Genomic DNA, 17866 nt, shown 5'->3' on the forward strand with positions numbered 1-17866 from the left:
TCTAAAATATTGGTTCCAAGATGGCTGGGAGGTGGCTTCAATACAGCGCTCCCTGTCAATCATCCAGGGTAATCCAACCCACGTTTTGACAACTGAATGGGAACTTGCCTGCCATTTGATTGACAACAAAGAGAGATGCCAACTGTGGATGAAAGTCGTTCAAGTTCAGCATAGCTAGCTAGAAAAGTGATTAACAGTTCTTGCTAGCTAACCAAATGACACCTGCATCTCTAGTTGTAGCCACCCAAAAAATTATATGGTAGGAAAAAGTCGGCCACTCACTGACTCGTCCAATGACATGATATCCTCCCAGCAGCTAGCTAGCTAACATAGGCACCATGCTTTTAGCTTGCTAAATAAATAGCTACTGTACATAAACAGACACGCTAGCCTATTAGCCACGCTATGACTGACTTGTGGTCATTGGCCTTTTATAGTTTGATTCTGCTGACATTCCCAGCCTTAGTTACATTTGTGTGTTTTGTCAAAAATATTGAGTCAATGAAACTGATACAGTGCATCCTGAAGGGCTGGAGGCAGCAAACAATGTACCAGGCCAGCTTTACAACATGATAGCAATATTTGTTGGACTACCAAGAAATGTATTGGTGAATTAGCTATATTAATCATGCATTGAACTGCATCCATCTATTCTGCCAACAATGCTTTACTTGACATCATTACATTTTTTGTCAAATAGAAGCTATTATTAAAACCTCTTTATAAAGTTGAGAATTTGATATTTGTGACTGATATTCTGATTGTCTGTTTGTTTCATATCTGCAAAGTAGCTAAAACGCTGTCTGTTCCACTTTAATTAGGTCATCAAAGAATGGATCTTAGTCAGGTTCAGATGTGGAGATGAAAGCAACCGCCAGAACTACTGGTCTTGTCTCCTCTCAAACTCACTACACATGTAGACAGTTTCTACCAGATGACAATGGCACTGACAGCATGAGACGGAACGTCTCAGTTTGTGTTCTGTCTGTAGGCCTATCTGTCTATTCACATAGCTGTCTGTGTATTTTCTCATGTCAAGATTTGGCTGAGTATAAGCAGAAATATTCCTTTAAGTAGCTATACAAAGAAAACACCAAGACTTAAAACCTCAAATTAGAGTGTAAAATATGAATGACCAGTCAGACTCACACACGTGATTGTATTGACTAGATGTTTGTATTAAGACTCAGATATTTGGTGAAAATAAACGGAAAACAGTAGCTTACAGAGTGAATAATGAAATTGTAATTTCAATAGTTCTGTGAGCGTATCGTTTGTGTGTTGGTCTAGTCTCTGTATTAGGTATAGCAGAGCTGGAGGGTATCAGTCCACAGAAGCCGTTGTGCGAAAGACCTTACACCAAGGCTTATGTGTAAGTGCATTGGAAATTCATTAGTTGGGGGTAACGCCTTCTCATAGGATTGGAATGTCAGAGGGGTTTTGTGAGAAGAGCCATCCGGTCTGATGAGGTTCATCAGTCTCTGTAGCACATTACTGCCTCCTACTGGACATGAGTCAAACAGGACTCATCACTAGTCCACACATGGCCAGCACTCGTACAAGTTGCAGTTTGCCTTTCAAACACTCCTACACAAATTATTTGAAAAATCACAATGGATATCCAATCTGATCCTGTTGTTTTGTTTCCGTTCTCAGAGGGCATACAAGGGGTACGTGCTGGAGTGCCTGGCAAGGTTCAGCGTGGTCAAGATGCCCTATGCCATCTTGCCCAAGGAAGTACCGAGTGGATCTAAAAAGGTAGCTGTATGTGCAGTGCACTCATGTCAACAAACTTCTCTATTTTAATATTGTATTGTTAGTTTTGCATTACCATACAGTCAGTGGTTAAATTGGGATTTGGGAGGTGGGGGTTCTAGTTTGGGGGCGTGCCCGAGAGGATTTAATATAGTAGCCTAAACAATCTATACTGACGTAGGCACATCACAGCATACTACAGGTTGTGGAGGGACCATGTGAGGAGGATATTATTTTCGTGCACAGAATGTGATGAGCTAAACAATTGAATAGATAGACAACCCTATAGTAAAATAGTTTAACTTTGCTGTTGCTTACTTGTGTTGGTAAAAAAAAAAGAAATTCATTAGATAATTCGAAATTCGCATAACCAAAGTTACAGGGTCTCAGCTCTGCCTGGATCTCATTTGGATCATAGGTGTTGGGTCTCGGACTCGGTGGGATCCGGCCTAACTTAACCCCTGTATATAGTATGCCCATGTTTCATTCAGCAGCTGTTGGGAAAATGCAGGAAGCCTGGAATCGAGGCTAATATACAGTGCCTTCGGAAAGTATTCAGACCCCTTGACTTTTTCCACATTTTGTTACGTCTTATTCTAAAATTGTATTAAATCGTTTTTTCCCTAATCAATCTACACACCACCCTATAATGACAAAGCAAAAACTTGTATTATTTTTTAAATTTTGCTATTTTATTCACAATAAAATACTTATTTACATACTGTAAGTACTCAGACCCTTTACTCAGTACTTTGTTGAAGTACCTTTGGCAGTGATTACAGACTTGATTCTTCCTGGGTATGACGCTACAAGCTTGTCACACCTGTATTTTAGGAGTTTCTCACATTCTTCTCTGCAGATCCTCTCAAGCTGTGTCAGGTTGGATGGGGAGCATCTGTACAGCTATTTTCAGGTCTCTCCAGAGATGTTAGATCGGGTTCAAGTCCGGGCTCTGGCTGGGCCACTCAAGGACATTCAGAGACTTGTCCCGAAGCCACTCCTGCATTGTCTTGGCTGTGTGCTTAGGGTTGTTCTCCTGTTGGAAGGTGAACTTTCGCCCCAGTCTGAGGTCCTGAGCGCTCTGGAGCAGGTTTTCATCATGGACCTCTCTGTACTTTGCTCCGTTCATCTTTCCCTCGATCCTGACTAGTCTCCCAGTCCATGTTGCTGAAAAACATCCCCAAAACATGATGCTGTCACCACCATGCTTCACTGTAGGAATGGTGCCAGGTTTCCTCCAGACGTGACGCTTGGCATTCAGGCCAAAGAGTTCAATCTTGGTTTCATCAGACCAGAGAATCTTGTTTCTCATGGTCTGAGAGTCTTTAGGTGCCTTTTGGCAAACTCCAAGCGGGCTGTCATGTGCCTTTTATTGAAGACTGGCTTTCGTCTGGCCATTCTACCATAAAGGCCTGATTGGTGGAGTGCTGAGAGATGGTTGTAGTTCTGGAAGGTTCTCCCATCTCCACAGAGGAACTTTAGAACTCTGTCAAAGTGACCATTGAATTTTTGGTCACCTCCCTGACCAAGGCCCTTCTCCCCCGATTGCTCAGTTTGGCTGGGCGGCCAGCTCTAGGAAGAGTCTTGGTTGTTCCAAACTTCTTCCATTTTTAAGAATGATGGAGGCCACTGTTTTCTTGAGGACTTTCAATGCTGAAGAAATATTTTCTTACCCTTCCCCAGATCTGTGCCTTGACACAATCCTGTCTCGGAGCTCTACGGACAATTCCTTCGACCTCGTGGCTTGGTTTTTGCTCAACTGTGTGCCTTTCCAAATCATGTCCAATCAAATTGATTTGCCACAGGTGGACTCCAATCAAGTTGTAGAAACATCTCAAGGATGATCAATGGAAACAGAAGGCACTGGAGCTCAATTTCGAGTCTCATAGCAAAGGGTCTGAATACTTATGTAAATAAGGTATTTCTGTTTGACTTGTAATAAATTAGCAAAAATATATAACCTGTTTTTGCTTTGTCATTATGGTGTATTGTGTGTAGATTGCTGAGGATTTTTTATTTATTTAATCCATTTTAGAATAAGGCTGTAACGTGGAAAATGTCAATGGGTCTGAATACATTCAGACCCATTGATTCACTGTAAGTGGAGGTCATGACTAAATGTGCTCCCCCTCTTCAGGTGGTGACCCCATTGGTGTGGAACAAACAAGACAGCCAATACTCTGTGCCCTTGTGGATCATCATTCTGGCCATACTGGCTGGGCTTCTGCTGCTGGCACTGCTCATCTACGTCCTGTACAAAGTGAGTGGTCAGGATAGCGGTGATGTTAATGTCCGGCAGAGTGGGCAATTCCCATCTCTTAACTTCCCATATTTTCCTTTAGAACTTTATTTTTAGAATGTGAAATGTCAGAATAATAGTAGAGAGAATCGTTTATTTCAGCTTTTATTTCTTTCATTACATTCCCAGTGGGTCAGAAGTTTACATACACTCAATTAGTATTTGGTAGCATTGCCTTTAAATTGTTTAACTTGGGTCAAACGTTTCGGGTAGCCTTCCACAAGATTCCCACAATAAGTTGGGTGAATTTTGGCCCATTTCTCCTGACAGAGCTGGAGTAACTGAGTCAGGTTTGTAGGCCTCCTTGCTCGCACACGCTTTTTCAGTTCTGCCCACACATTTTCTATAGGATTGAGGTCAGGGCTTTGTGATGGCCACTCCAATACCTTGACTTTGTCGTCCTTAAGCCATTTTGCCATAACTTGGGAAGTATGCTTGGGGTCATTGTCCATTTGGAAGACCCATTTGCGACCAAGCTTTAACTTCCTGATTGATGTCTTGAGATGTTGCTTCAATATATCCACATAATTTTCCATCATCATGATGCCATCTATTTTGTGAGATGCACCAGTCCCTCCTGCAGCAAAGCATCCCCACAACATGATGCTGCCACCCCCGTGCTTCACGGTTGGGATGGTGTTCTTCGGCTTGCAAGCCTCCCCTTTTTCCGCCAAACATAACGATGGTCATTATGGCCAAACAGTTCTATTTTTGTTTCATCAGACCAGAGGACATTTCTCCAAAAAGTATGATCTTTGTCCCCATGTGCAGTTGCAAACCGTAGTCTGGCTTTTTTATGGCGGTTTTGAATAGGACTCGTTTTACTGTGGATATAGCTACTTTCGTACCCGTTTCCTCCAGCATCTTCACAAGGTCCTTTGCTGTTGTTCTGGGATTGATTTTCACTTTTCGCACCAAAGTACGTTCATCTCTAGGAGACAGAACGAGTCTCCTTCCTGAGTGGTATGATGGCTGCGTGGTCCCATGGTGTTTATACTTGCGTACTATTGTTTGTACAGATGAACGTGGTACCTTCAGGCATTTGGAAATTGCTCCCAAGGATGAACCAGACTTGTTTTCTGAGGTCTTGGCTGATTTCTTTTGATTTCCCCGTGATGTCAAGTAAAGAGGCACTGAGTTTGAAGGTAGGCCTTGAAATACATCCACAGGTACACCCCCAATTGACTCAAATGATGTCAATTAGCCTATCAGAAGCTTCTAAAGCCATGACATCATTTTCTGGAATTTTCCAAGCTGTTTTAAGGGACAGTTAACTTCGTGTATGTAAACCTCTCACCCACTGGAATTGTGATGCAGTGAATTATAAGTGAAATAATCTGTCTGTAAACAATTGTTGGAAAAATTACTTGTCATGCACAAAGTAGATGTCCTAACCGACTTGCCCAAACTATAGTTTATTAACAAGAAATTTGTGGAGTGGTTGAAAAACGAGGTTTAATGACTTCAACCTAAGTGTGTGTAAACTTCCCATTTCAACTGTACATCTGGCTGGAGAGACATATGAAGATTTGAGGTGTTGAATGATATGATATATTTAGTTCCAACTTTGATAACGTCGTCTTTCTTCCTCCCAGCTTGGCTTCTTCAAAAGGTCGCTACCCTACGGCACGGCTATGGAGAAGGCCCAACTCAAGCCCCAGGCTGCGTCTGAGGCCTAAACACCACATAGAAAGGATTAAAACAACCTATTTTGTTGTCACAGAACCAAAGAAAGCTAGAAACCCACATGATTGCAATGGAGAAATGTGGTTAATTTTAACATCCAGAGAGGATTAGACTGCAGTTGAAGAGGGAGGGGAGGAGGAGGAGGAAAGACCACTGGAACTCCACTGTACTGCACTAGAGGAAGAAATACCCAAAGAACTCCAAACCAAATGAATGTTTTTAATTTAATATATGTTTATGTTTGTTGTCGTCGGGTCACAGTCAGACAAACTGGCTTTAAACTTACTGATCCTATTTGAGTCCAAGACTAGTGACTACAGAAGAAGAGGAGCAGCCTATGGAAGCCCTTGATTCGATCAAGGAAGATGCTTGGTTTCTCCCTGCACATCTTTTAAAACAGCTTTGTTTTTAAAACAGCTTTCTGTTTTACTCTTTTTCAACTGCCTTCATTTTGGTGCTAAAAAAGTGTGATCACTGCTTTAAAAAGGTATATGATGGTGTTGAGGGGGACTGAATGCATCTCCCTTCCTTTTTGTAGCTATTAAAGACATCTGATCTGATATTTTCCCAACCGAAGTTAGAAACATGCTTTCTGTTCAGGGCACCAGAGGAGCATGTTCACCAGAGGAGCATGTTCACCAGAGGAGCATGTTCACCAGAGGAGCATGTTCACCAGAGGAGCATGTTCACCAGAGGATGTCTGTCTCATGCCTCCATAATCTACACCTGAGCTGTTTACCTATCCACATTTCTACCTACATGTTTTTACAGCCAGTCTTTTGTTTAATGTAAGTTCAGTTTGGCTCCAGTAATGTTCGGCACGTACAAACTCCTGTACTGCCAAAATAGCTTCTTCAGCCTCAGAATGGTGGACATACAGTGCTTGGTCCAGTTGTTTTGCACTCAAAGGAAATATACTGATGTCTAACAAGATGCCAAAAACAGACAGGATACTGACGGACTGATCTTCCTTTGGGTTTGACTTGACCATTACTGATCACTTTGTTGATCCTGTATGTTTGTGTTCGTTCTGACAGATGAAAGCATTGCCTCAAAGTTGACTGGGACTTGACTGGATCTATCCACCATGGGCCTGTGAGATAGATCCCACTGAGAGCTTGAAACACTCTGGTGCCAGTACTCTGTCTGGTGACTTGTAAACAAGTTTTTCCAGACTTTGCTTGTGCTGTAAGAGGCAGTATGGAAATTGGGTTGAAGCAGACCATCCAGGTGTATCCACAGCCTTGGTGTGTAATGATGTCTTGAAGTCAGTACATTACTATGTTGCCAACAGAGATCAGGGAAGCTGTAGTACATACAATCTGAGTGGGTTGCTTGCAGGTCAGGGCTTACTCCGGTGAGTGTCGGGGAAACGGCCAAATATCCAGTCCCTACACATTTCACCTTGATCTTGTAGTGTGCTAGGAACATCTTTGCTCTGGTTTGTTTTTATTTTATTTGATGTCCTTATGATAACAAAAACTGACTGAGTACCAGAAGCTCTCACATCACGATGCTGCAGCTTCACCCATGGACTGAATTTGTGGGGCTCATTTATTTGTCATGTAAGTGTGTCGGACTGCCTGTGTTTTCATGTGTTGATGTTCCTGTCTGTTTTTTGTTGTTGTGTGAATCAGAGAGATCAATCCCATTGCTAAGTCCTCTCCTTTCTCTCTTGCATCACTAGGGAACGGTAGACTTGTCCAACAGTAATGCTGATCATTGCATCACTTCAATCTGTACTCAGGATGGGTTGTGACTGCCTGATTAGAGTTTAGGACAGCTAGGACCAGTCCAAGTCCATGTTAAGTCAACTTATCTCAAGTCTGAATCAGGCCCTTAATGCAATAGAGAGACTGCAATGAAAATGCACATGCATACACAGTAAAATCAGTTTGCCTCTTGTAAAGGGATAGCAACTGGGCATTGGTGGGGAAAAAATGGTTTGTACGTGCAATATTATTATTCACTCTGGTTGATATTGGTTTTAGTTTTTGCAGTAGTTTTTGAATTTTCTTTCATTTTGTTCCGGAGGGGTTGTGTTAAACCAGGTGTATCTAACATCTAATGATGAGTCTGTGTTAAAAACCATACAAAGTCTGCTCCCTATGGTCGGATGGGGTATTGTAAAAAACGATTGGTCTGTTTCTTCCCCCCTACATTTTTCCACTGCACGTATTCACCACTTTTACATTTTGCTACACTGCTATAACTAGCCAATGTTTAGTATCACTATTTCAGATATCAGTGGTAAAAAATACATCCATCAAACCTCCTGAGTTGAACTCGAGTGGGCATGTGTGATAATGTATGTTCAGTTCAATTGTATCACCTATCCAAACGCAGCCATAATGCTACACATCTGTTTTCACTATTTCTTTTGAATGCCCCCTAGCTCATATTGGTGATTTAATCCACAAGCTTTATCAACACTCATGGTGCAAAGACTGCTAATGCCACTCAGTGGATTCATTTAACATGTATCATATTATTTGTAACAGTATTTGTATGATATTGTTTTGAAAAGTATATGTCTGATCGTAGTGTCCAGACTGAAAATGTCAACCTAGTATTATTTATATTGAAAGAGGATGTTTTAAACAGAATCCTCTGTGGTTACAGTAGAAGACTACACTGGGTTTATCCTTGTTTTCTCAATGCTTTCTAGGCCCCATTTTAAAAAATCTCCTTTTTACAAAGTTGTAAATATTTCTGACGAATATTTTTTAGATCCAATTGAAAAAAAACATTTGTGAAATTTACTCTCCCCATATTGGGGAGACTTTCTGGGAAGATGATTTAGTCTTTTAGTGATCATTTGTGTCTTATTATACGGTTTGCATTTCAATTAAAAAAAGGCCATGCTTTGATTGAATACACACAGTTCTGAAAATAATTTATTTAAAAAAATAAACTTGCCCATGGCATGAAATGTTTTACACATTTGTTTATGCGGTTTGGCAACAACTGATTGCTCAACAATTTATTGTTCATTATAGTTGTATTACAAAGTGGAGAAAAATACCAAAACAGACACCATAACTAGGAGCTATAGCACAGAACTATTGTGCTTTTAGGGCACTCACTTGTAAAACCATAAGCTTATCTTACAAATGATCGTATAAATAACAGATAATGCCAAATGTATATACTTATTCCTCAGGTTGCAGCGCCGCACAGTCCTATCAGTAACAGTGGTCGGTGAGGACAAACAACTTATCTGGTAAGACGCTAGAGGTCACTAAAGTCAGATCCCTCAGGTTCTTGTCCTATTGATGAGTAGTCCAACGAGCTGCTTCTCTTCAATGCTCTCTGTATGATATTGAACATCCCCACAGTCCATTCCTGACACCAGACATGTAAATGAGTCTATAGAAGATCTTGCATGTGGATTAGTATGACCATGGAGGTGTGTATTCCCCTGCCAACCTCTGATTCACAGGCTGTAATATAACAGTCTTTATACACTGGTTTGGTTCAGCACTCCATTGCTCTGGACAGTTGTGTCAGTTTGTGCTGGTTGTTGATCACTTCAAAGTTCTGAACATAGTGGCGGATGTTGCTAGGATTCCTGAGAGGGGGGGATTGCTCGGAATCTGGACAAGAGACAGGAAGATATGTGCAAAAAAAAAAATGGAAGCGCTACATTTACTTAATATCATTTGAAGGTCTCAGAATGGAAAATTAGTGTTGATTTTTGTAGATAAGGCATAGCTTACATGTGGACACCCGAATGGAAGGCGCCTCCAGAAACATTCTGTCTGTAAGTCCCTTCTGAGGTGATGAAGGCACTGTAGGACAAAGAACCATAGAGAGTGAACACCCTGGCACAACATTGTCCTTCTTATCCCGTCCTTTGTATTTTGTTTTCTTACCGTAAGGCGTGCTTCTGCACTCTCGAACTATCTTCACTGTCTTAGCAATCAAGCGCTGCAACGGTGAAACAAGGTAGCTTATATAGCCAATAGTTTACAGACACAAAGAGAAGACAACTTAGGTAAGGGCTGAGGGATGGTAATCTCCAGCACATCTACAGGATGTGAAAGTATAATAGTTAGGCTAGACAACTCACCATTTTCTCAAAATTGACCAGTTTGTCCGTGTAGTTCTTGTTTCCCTCATGGATGAATGTCATGTCTAGAGGTAGGTACAGTTGGTGAACGGAACGACGTACTGGTTCAGTATAGGGTCATGTTGAATTAACTCAGGTATTTAATGTTACGTCTGTCACAAGAGGCTAAGAAAGCATTATTACCTTTGAGTAGCAGGGGCATGAAGGGGATGTAGGGAGGGCTGAGCTTTGCCACAGCCAGTCTGTACGCTCTGTGATTACGTGACGGATCCTGACACATTAACAGAAATAAAAACAATTCGCCATTAGTTATAGATTAATATAATTTTATTGGTCAATTGCACACAAGGTCTATCCAAAATTAGCTTTAAACCCAACCCCTTCGTAAGACACACGTGCATTTTTTGGGGGGAGAGGTGCGGGAGGCTGCCACACTGGTTGCTAGCTTGCCTCGCTAACCGCTAGGCTACCTGCCGCCCCTACTTATATGCAAGTTGACATTTATTGGGATAAATCTTGTCCCGGAGGCAGACCTGAGCGATTTCCACTAGATGGGCCAGCTGAAAAGTCAAAATTGGCTATACACAGAGTATACAAACTATCAAGAACACCTGCTCTTTCCATGACCGACTGATCAGGTGAAAGCTATGATCCCTTATTGATGTAACTTGTTAAATCGACTTCAATTAGTGTAGATGAATGGGAGGAGACAGGTTAAAGAAGGATTTTTTTGCCTTGAGACAATTGAGACATGGATTGTATATGTGTACCATTGAGGGTGAATGGGCAAGACAAAATATTTAAGTGCCTTTGAACGGGGTATGGTAGTAGGTGCCAGGCGCACTGGTTTGTGTCAGGAACTGCAATGCTGCTGGGTTTTTCACACTCCACAGTTTCCTGTGTATATCAAGAATGGTTCACCACCCAAAGGACATCCAGACAACTTTGGGAAGCATTGGCGTTAACATAGGCCAGCATCAATGTTCCCTCTAAGCTGCGCGCCACTCCCCCGGGACTGCCGCGCAGAAGAAATATCAGCCTGTGCAGAGAAGCACGAGATTTAACTTCACTCAACTTTATAGAGTTTTCCCCGTTAGTTAACACAAATAGACCTTTGTCGTATATATGGATTTGTGCCATTCACTTTGAACTGGATTGTTTTTACAGCATTAGCGGTCGTAAATAGATGCACTTGTTTTGAGATCAAAGCGAGAGATACATGTAGTGACGTTGTACATTTTGTTCATATCCTTTGCTTGTTAGTGAGTTATTAGCCCAGTTATAGATAATTTGTAGTCAGCAATGGGTGAGTGATTGCTTCCTACAAGAGCACAAAATGTGCTCTTTGCTTTTTTTTGTCCCAATTTAAGGTTAGGGTTAGGCATAAGGTTAGCAGTGTGGTTAGGGTTAGGTTTAAAATCTGATTTTTGGACTTTGTGGCTGTGCCAGATAGTGACAACTCTGCAGAGCTGCCTCCAGTACATGAGTCATCCCAATAAATGCCAACCTGCTAATTATATAGGAAATATATCTATTGAAAACATGTTTACATATTACAATAGGAGGAAAACATGATTCATACACACATTGGAAATGAAGTGGAGGGATTGTCAAGTGGCCTGTGATGTCACCGGTCATTATCAATGACATACAATGGAACACTGTTATATGGCTAGCTTGTAAGTGCGCACACATTAACTCACTCACCATTAACCTCTCGTATGCACAATAGACCCTTTTCGTCTTACTCGGCACTCTCTGTCAACAACAACAACAACTGTTACAACGTCTCCTCTGATATCCATTTCACATCTCTTATAATCAAATCAATTGTTATAAGCGATAATCAAAATGTAGGTCATTGTCCCCAGCAGACCTCACCTCCCAGGTCTTGTAAAGTCTCTGTACAGCACTGTTACTCAGACCAAACATCACTGCAAAGAACGAGTTCAGGTTCTTCTGCTCCTTCAATCTGAAACAGGAAATACAGTCAGTAACAGCTGTGGGCAGACTAAACATGTGCATTATCTAAGTGATTATTTTATCACTTACTGGCAAAATATCTGATCTGATTGGTCAAAAGACCAATTAATAGCAAAAGATCAGAATAGGTCTGCCTGTGTAAATGAAGCCTTGGTGCATCAGTGACCACAGACAGAGTGCCATCCTTTACCAATATTTTATAAATCAGTTTAACTGGATATGAAAACATGATTTCTGCTGGTATGTTACATTTTTTGTATATAGTCTGTTATTGTACAAAATTATACTGAGTATACCAAACATTAGGTACACTTCCTAGTATTACGTTGCGCACCCCCTACAGGGATGCTGGCCCATGTTAACTACAATGCTTCCCACAGTTGTGTCAAGTTGGCTGGTTGTCCTTTGGGTGGTGGACCACTCTTGATACACACAGGAAACTGTTGAGTATGAGAACCCAGCAGTGTTGCAGTTCTTGTCACAAACCGGTGCACCTTGCACCTACTAACACACCCTTTTCAAAGGCACTTAAATCTTTTGTCTTTCCCATTCACCCTCTGAATGGCACACATACACAATCAATGTCTCAATTGTCTCAAGGCTTAAAAATCGTTCTTTAACCTGTCTCCTCCCTTTCATCTACAGTCGTGGCCAAAAGTTTTGAGAATGACACAAATATAAATTTTCACAAAGTCTGCTGCCTCAGTTTGTATGGTGGCAATTTGCATATACTCCAGAATGTTATGAAGAGTGATCAGATGAATTGCATTTAATTGCAAAGTCCCTCTTTGCCATGCAAATGAACTGAATCCCCAAAAAACATTTCCAATGCATTTCAGCCCTGCCACAAAAGGACCAGCTAACATCATGTCAGTGATTCTCTCGTTAACACAGGTGTGAGTGTTGACGAGGACAGGGCTGGAGATCACTCTGTCATGCTGATTGAGTTTGAATAACAGACTGGAAGCTTCAAAAGGAGAGTGACGCTTGGAATCGTTGTTCTTCCTCTGTCAACCATGGTTACCTGCAAGGAAACACGTGCCGTCATCATTGCTTTGCACAAAAAGGGCTTCACAACAGGCAAGGACATTGCTGCCAGTAAGATTGCACCTAAATCAACCATTTATCGGATCATCAAGAACTTCAAGGAGAGTGGTTTAATTGTTGTGAAGAAGGCTTCAGGGCGCCCAAGAAAGTCCAGCAAGCGCCAGGACCGTCTCCTAAAGTTGATTCAGCTGCGGGATCGGGGCACCACCAGTACAGAGCTTGCTCAGGAATGGTAGCAGGCAGGTGTGAGTGCATCTGCATGCACAGAGAGGCGAAGACTTTTGGAGGATGGCCTGCTGTCAAGAAGGGCAGCAAAGATGCCACCTCTCCAGGAAAAACATCAGGGACAGACTGATATTCTGCAAAAGGTACAGGGATTGGACTGCTGGGGACTGGGGTAAAGTCATTTTCTCTGATAAATCCCCTTTCCGATTGTTTGGGGCATCTGGGAAAAAAGCAAGGCCGGAGAAAACAAGGTGAGCGCTACCATCAGTCCATCAGTGTCATGTCAACAGTAAAGCATCCTGAGACCATTCATGTGTGGGGTTGCTTCTCAGCCAAGGGAGTGGACTCACTAACAATTTTGCCTAAGAACACAGCCATGAATAAAGAATGATACCAACACATCCTCCGAGAGCAACTTCTCCCAACCATCCAGGAACAGTTTGGTGACGAACAATGCCTTTTCCAGCATGATGTAGCACCTTGCCATAAGGAAAAAGTGATAACTAAGTGGCTCGGGGAACAAAACATCGATATTTTGGGTCCATGGCAAGGACACTCCCCAGACCTTAATCACATTGAGAACTTGTGGTCAATCCTCAAGAGGCAGGTGGACAAACAAAAACCCACAAATTCTGACAAACTCCAAGCATTGATTGTGCAAGAATGGGCTTCCATCAGTCAGGATGTGGCCCAGAAGTTAATTGACAGCATGCCAGTGCGGATTGCAGAGGTCTTGAAAAAGAAGGGTCAACACTGCAAATATTGACTCTTTGCATCAACTTCATGTAATTGTCAATAAAAGTCTTTGACACTTATGAAATGCTTGTAATTATACTTCAGTATTCCATAGTAACATCTGACAAAAATATCTAAAATACACTGAGGCAGCAGACTTTGTGAAAATGTATATTTGTGTCATTCTCAAAACTTTTGGCCACGACTGTACACTAATTGATGTGGATTTAACTAGTGACATCAATAAGGGATCAAAGCTTTCACCTGGATTCAGCTGATCAGACTTTCATAGAAAGACCAGGTGTTCTTAATGTTTTGTATACTCAGTGTAGTATACTGTTCTATGTGGATAGTTACCCCTAAGATAACCTAATAATGAATCTACACTTTACAAGGTAAGCTGTGTTTTAATTTGCCACTCACACGACGGCTATCTTGATGAACTTCTTGAGCAGCATGGCTCTCTTGACCAGGTCAGTACACAGACACACCTCCGTCACCACCCAGTACTGCACCTCGTTGAAGCGATGCACGAAACGCTCCAGGTTAGCTGTGGTGGCACCCGGGAATTTATGTCGCCCAAATATATAGTAGACTAATTCCACCTGATGGGAGAGAGATATTTATTTACCATCCACATGTACTGTAGCGGACTAATCGAAAGCTACTTATATGGACCTGAATAGTGTATATGAAGCAAACATCCAATGGACTAAGGGCTCGATTCAAGCCGTAGCGCTGAAGCACTGCGCTACAGCGCGATAGTAATGTAAACTCAAGACTGCATTCACGGTAAATAGGTTGGCCCAATTGGAAATTACCTTCACATTTAAATCGTGCTATAGCGCTGAACTTCAGCAATACAGATTGAATCGATTTTGCATAACATTTGAACCTGACTTGAACTTGATTTCCTTGGCAAATTGCCCACTGGGCATAGACGTCAATTAAGCATCTATTCTATGTTGGGTCAACGTAATTTTATTGAAATGATGTGCAAACAACGTCGATTCAACCAGTGTGTGCCCAGTGGGAAGCATATTGACCTCAATGGGAAAACCTGGTTAAATCAACGTTACATAAAGAGGCGTATGTGTCAGATGAAACACGTGGCTGATACATCAATTGAGGAGATGGTCTGATGGCTGATATGATGCTGCAGTAGCAGTTATCAGATTGAAGATGTCAGAGAAAGGATAACTTATAGACATGCCTGAGTGACAGACAGACAGACAGCAAATCCTTTAGCCCCGTTTATACCTGGTGCTAACATGTGTCCTGTAAAATGTCCACATTCTGATTGTTGTCACTTTTTCAGACAATTAAAAGACACATTGGGAACTGACTGTGATTCGATCTTACAAGTGTAAATGGACAAGATCAATACAAGATCAGGACGAAGGATAGATGCTAGCACGGAGACAGCTCACATCTGAGTAACCTTGCCTCGTTGCACTAGCTACCTAACAGAGTGCATACACACGTGAGATAGATGCCATGCCCTTAAAGACCTAACATGCCCTTATCCAGGGATACTCCGTTTCTTCACTTTTAACTTTTGTCCTGCTGGTCCCAAATCCATAACTTCCACTTCACAATATTGGCACAGCTCTGGCATGGCCTCACCTCGTTTCCTTCCTTACCTCGTGCATGGCGGTGAACAGTTCCCAGTCGTAGTTGGTGAGCTGGCTGGCGATGTCCTTGGGACACATCTGCTCCCATGTGTCCATGGTGCTCTGATCAGGACCCTGCTGCTCCTTCAGAGGTGTCTGTGAAGGTGCCAGAGAACAACCATCCAAAATATTGCCATGACATCATGATACTGGACCTTAGGGGGGAATTCACACAAACATCTACAGTATGCTCTGGGTGTGTTGTCTGATTCACCATGTAGTGTAGATATAGATAACTTGTAGCTACAGTATGTTAATCTATGCACACATGAGCAACTATAGATGCATTATCTAGACCAGGTATACCCAAACTGGGGTATGCGTACCGCCAGGGTTACGCGCAATGCTGTCGGGGGTACGCCAAGAAACAACAACTAATTCTACATTTGTTGTTAGCCCAGCTAGCATGGACACTGACAGTTGTGAATCTGATGCAGCCAAAGAGCTACTGCTCCCTTTCCTGGGGAAAGCACCGAACAACAGACAGGGACATTGGACCATCGAAGAGGCGCAAATATGATGAGACCTACATTGATTTGGGGTTCACTTATATTGGGAGTAGTGCCTTTCCTCAGCCACATTGTGTTATGTGCAAAAGTATTATCTCACAACTCGATGAAACCTTCACTCTTGCACAGACATTTAGAAACCAAAACATTTAGAAAAATAAGACAGGAGTTTTTTGAGAGAAAATTAAGACGACTTTCAAGTAGTAAGACATGTATAAAAGCAACAGATACCATTAATAAGAAGGGGCTAGAAGCGTCTTATATGGTGAGCTACCGAGTGGCTAGGACAGGCAAGCCCCATACTATTGTGGAGGACTTTATTCTTCCTGCTGCCGCAGATATGGCTGGGACAATGTTGGGGGAAAAGGCCAAAAAAAACTATACAGACGATACCTTCAAACAACACTGTTTCACGATGCAACAGTGACATGGCGGGAGATGTTTTGAAACAATTACTGCTTCGCATACAAGCCAGTGAATTCTATGCGTTACAGCTGGATGAGTCAACAGACATGGCGGGTCTGGTACAGCTGGTATATATCCGTTACATTTATGGGGGGTCAATTAAGGAAGACATCCTCTTCTGCAAACCAGGACAACAGGAGAGGATATTTTTAAAGTAATGGCTTTGTGACATCAAATGGACTTTCGTGGTCAAGATGTGTTAGTATACACTACCGTTCAAAGGTTTGGGGTCACTTGTTTTTGAAAGAAAAGCTAATTTTTTGTCCATTAACATAAAATTGATCAGAAATACAGTGTAGACATTGTTAATGCTGTAAATTACTATTGTAGCTGGAAACGGCAGATTTTTTAAATGGAATATCTACATAGGCGTACAGAGGCCCATTATCAGCAACCATCACTCCTGTGTTCCAATGGCATGTTGTGTTAGCTAATCCAAGTTTATCATTTTAAAAGTCTAACTGATCATTAGAAAACCCTTTTGCAATTATGTTAGCACAGCTGAAAGCTGCTGTTCTGATTAAAGAAGCAATAAAACTGGCCTTCTTTAGACTAGTTGAGTATCTGGCGCATCAGCATTTGTGGGTTCGATTGCAGGCTCAAAATGGGCAGAAACAAAGACCTTTCTTCTGAAACTCGTCAGTCTATTCTTGTTCTGAGAAATTAAGGCTATTCCATGCGAGAAATTGCCAAGAAACTGAAGATCTCGTACAATGCTGTGTACTACTCCCTTCACAGAACAGCGCAAACTGTCTCTAACCAGAATGGAAAGACTGGGAGGCCCCAGGGCACAACTGAGCAAGAGGACAAATACATTAGTGTCTAGTTTGAGAAACAGACGCCTCACAAGTCCTCAACTGGCAACTTCAATAAACAGTACCCGCAAAACATCAGTCTCAACGTCAACAGTGAAGAGGCGACTCCGGGATGCTGACCTTCTAGGCAGAGTTGAAAAAAAAAAAAAACATATCTCAGACTGGCCAATAAAAATAAAAAATGGGGAAAGAACACAGACACTGGACAGAGGAACTCTGCCCAGAAGGCCAGCATCCCGGAGTCGCCTCTTCACTGTTGACGTTGAGACTACAGTGTAAAAGGTTAACTTTGTTAAAGCAAGGCCCCTGAACTCTCGTGTATTTTCTACACTATGCAATGATATGGGCAGCAACCATGTAACGCTTTACAGCATACAGAAGTGCACTGGTTATCAAGGGGCAAAGTATTGACACTTTTTTTTTTAAATTGAGAGACGAGCTTAAAGTTTTCTTTACTGACCATCATTTTCACTTGTCTGACCGCTTGCATGATGAAGAGTTTTTCACACGACTGGCCTATCTGGGTGATGTTTTTTCCTTGCCTGAACGATCTGAATCTAGGATTACAGGGACTTTCCGCAACTATATTCAATGTGCGGACA

General features: G+C 42.0%; 2 protein-coding genes across 2 annotated transcripts in view; one reads left to right on the top strand and one right to left on the bottom strand.

Annotated features, from left to right (window-relative positions):
• LOC120059260 (integrin alpha-5-like) overlaps positions 1–8673 on the top strand; it is an 81185-nt gene extending 72512 nt beyond the window's left edge. The window contains exons 28-30 of the mRNA XM_039008168.1: positions 1657–1758; positions 3893–4015; positions 5650–8673. Coding sequence (XP_038864096.1) covers positions 1657–1758; positions 3893–4015; positions 5650–5733 — 309 coding nt within the window. The 3' untranslated portion in view covers positions 5734–8673. The remainder of the gene's footprint in view (positions 1–1656; positions 1759–3892; positions 4016–5649) is intronic.
• Positions 8611–17866, bottom strand: part of LOC120059261 (rap guanine nucleotide exchange factor 3-like) — a 39775-nt gene continuing 30519 nt past the window's right edge. The window contains exons 19-27 of the mRNA XM_039008169.1: positions 15446–15571; positions 14226–14407; positions 11694–11784; positions 11520–11570; positions 9996–10083; positions 9813–9877; positions 9616–9670; positions 9460–9531; positions 8611–9336 (exon numbers count right to left, since the gene is read on the bottom strand). Coding sequence (XP_038864097.1) covers positions 9218–9336; positions 9460–9531; positions 9616–9670; positions 9813–9877; positions 9996–10083; positions 11520–11570; positions 11694–11784; positions 14226–14407; positions 15446–15571 — 849 coding nt within the window. The 3' untranslated portion in view covers positions 8611–9217. The remainder of the gene's footprint in view (positions 9337–9459; positions 9532–9615; positions 9671–9812; positions 9878–9995; positions 10084–11519; positions 11571–11693; positions 11785–14225; positions 14408–15445; positions 15572–17866) is intronic.

Source organism: Salvelinus namaycush, chromosome 14 (genome assembly GCF_016432855.1).
Source record: "Salvelinus namaycush isolate Seneca chromosome 14, SaNama_1.0, whole genome shotgun sequence".
In the NCBI taxonomy this organism is placed as follows: domain Eukaryota; kingdom Metazoa; phylum Chordata; class Actinopteri; order Salmoniformes; family Salmonidae; genus Salvelinus; species Salvelinus namaycush.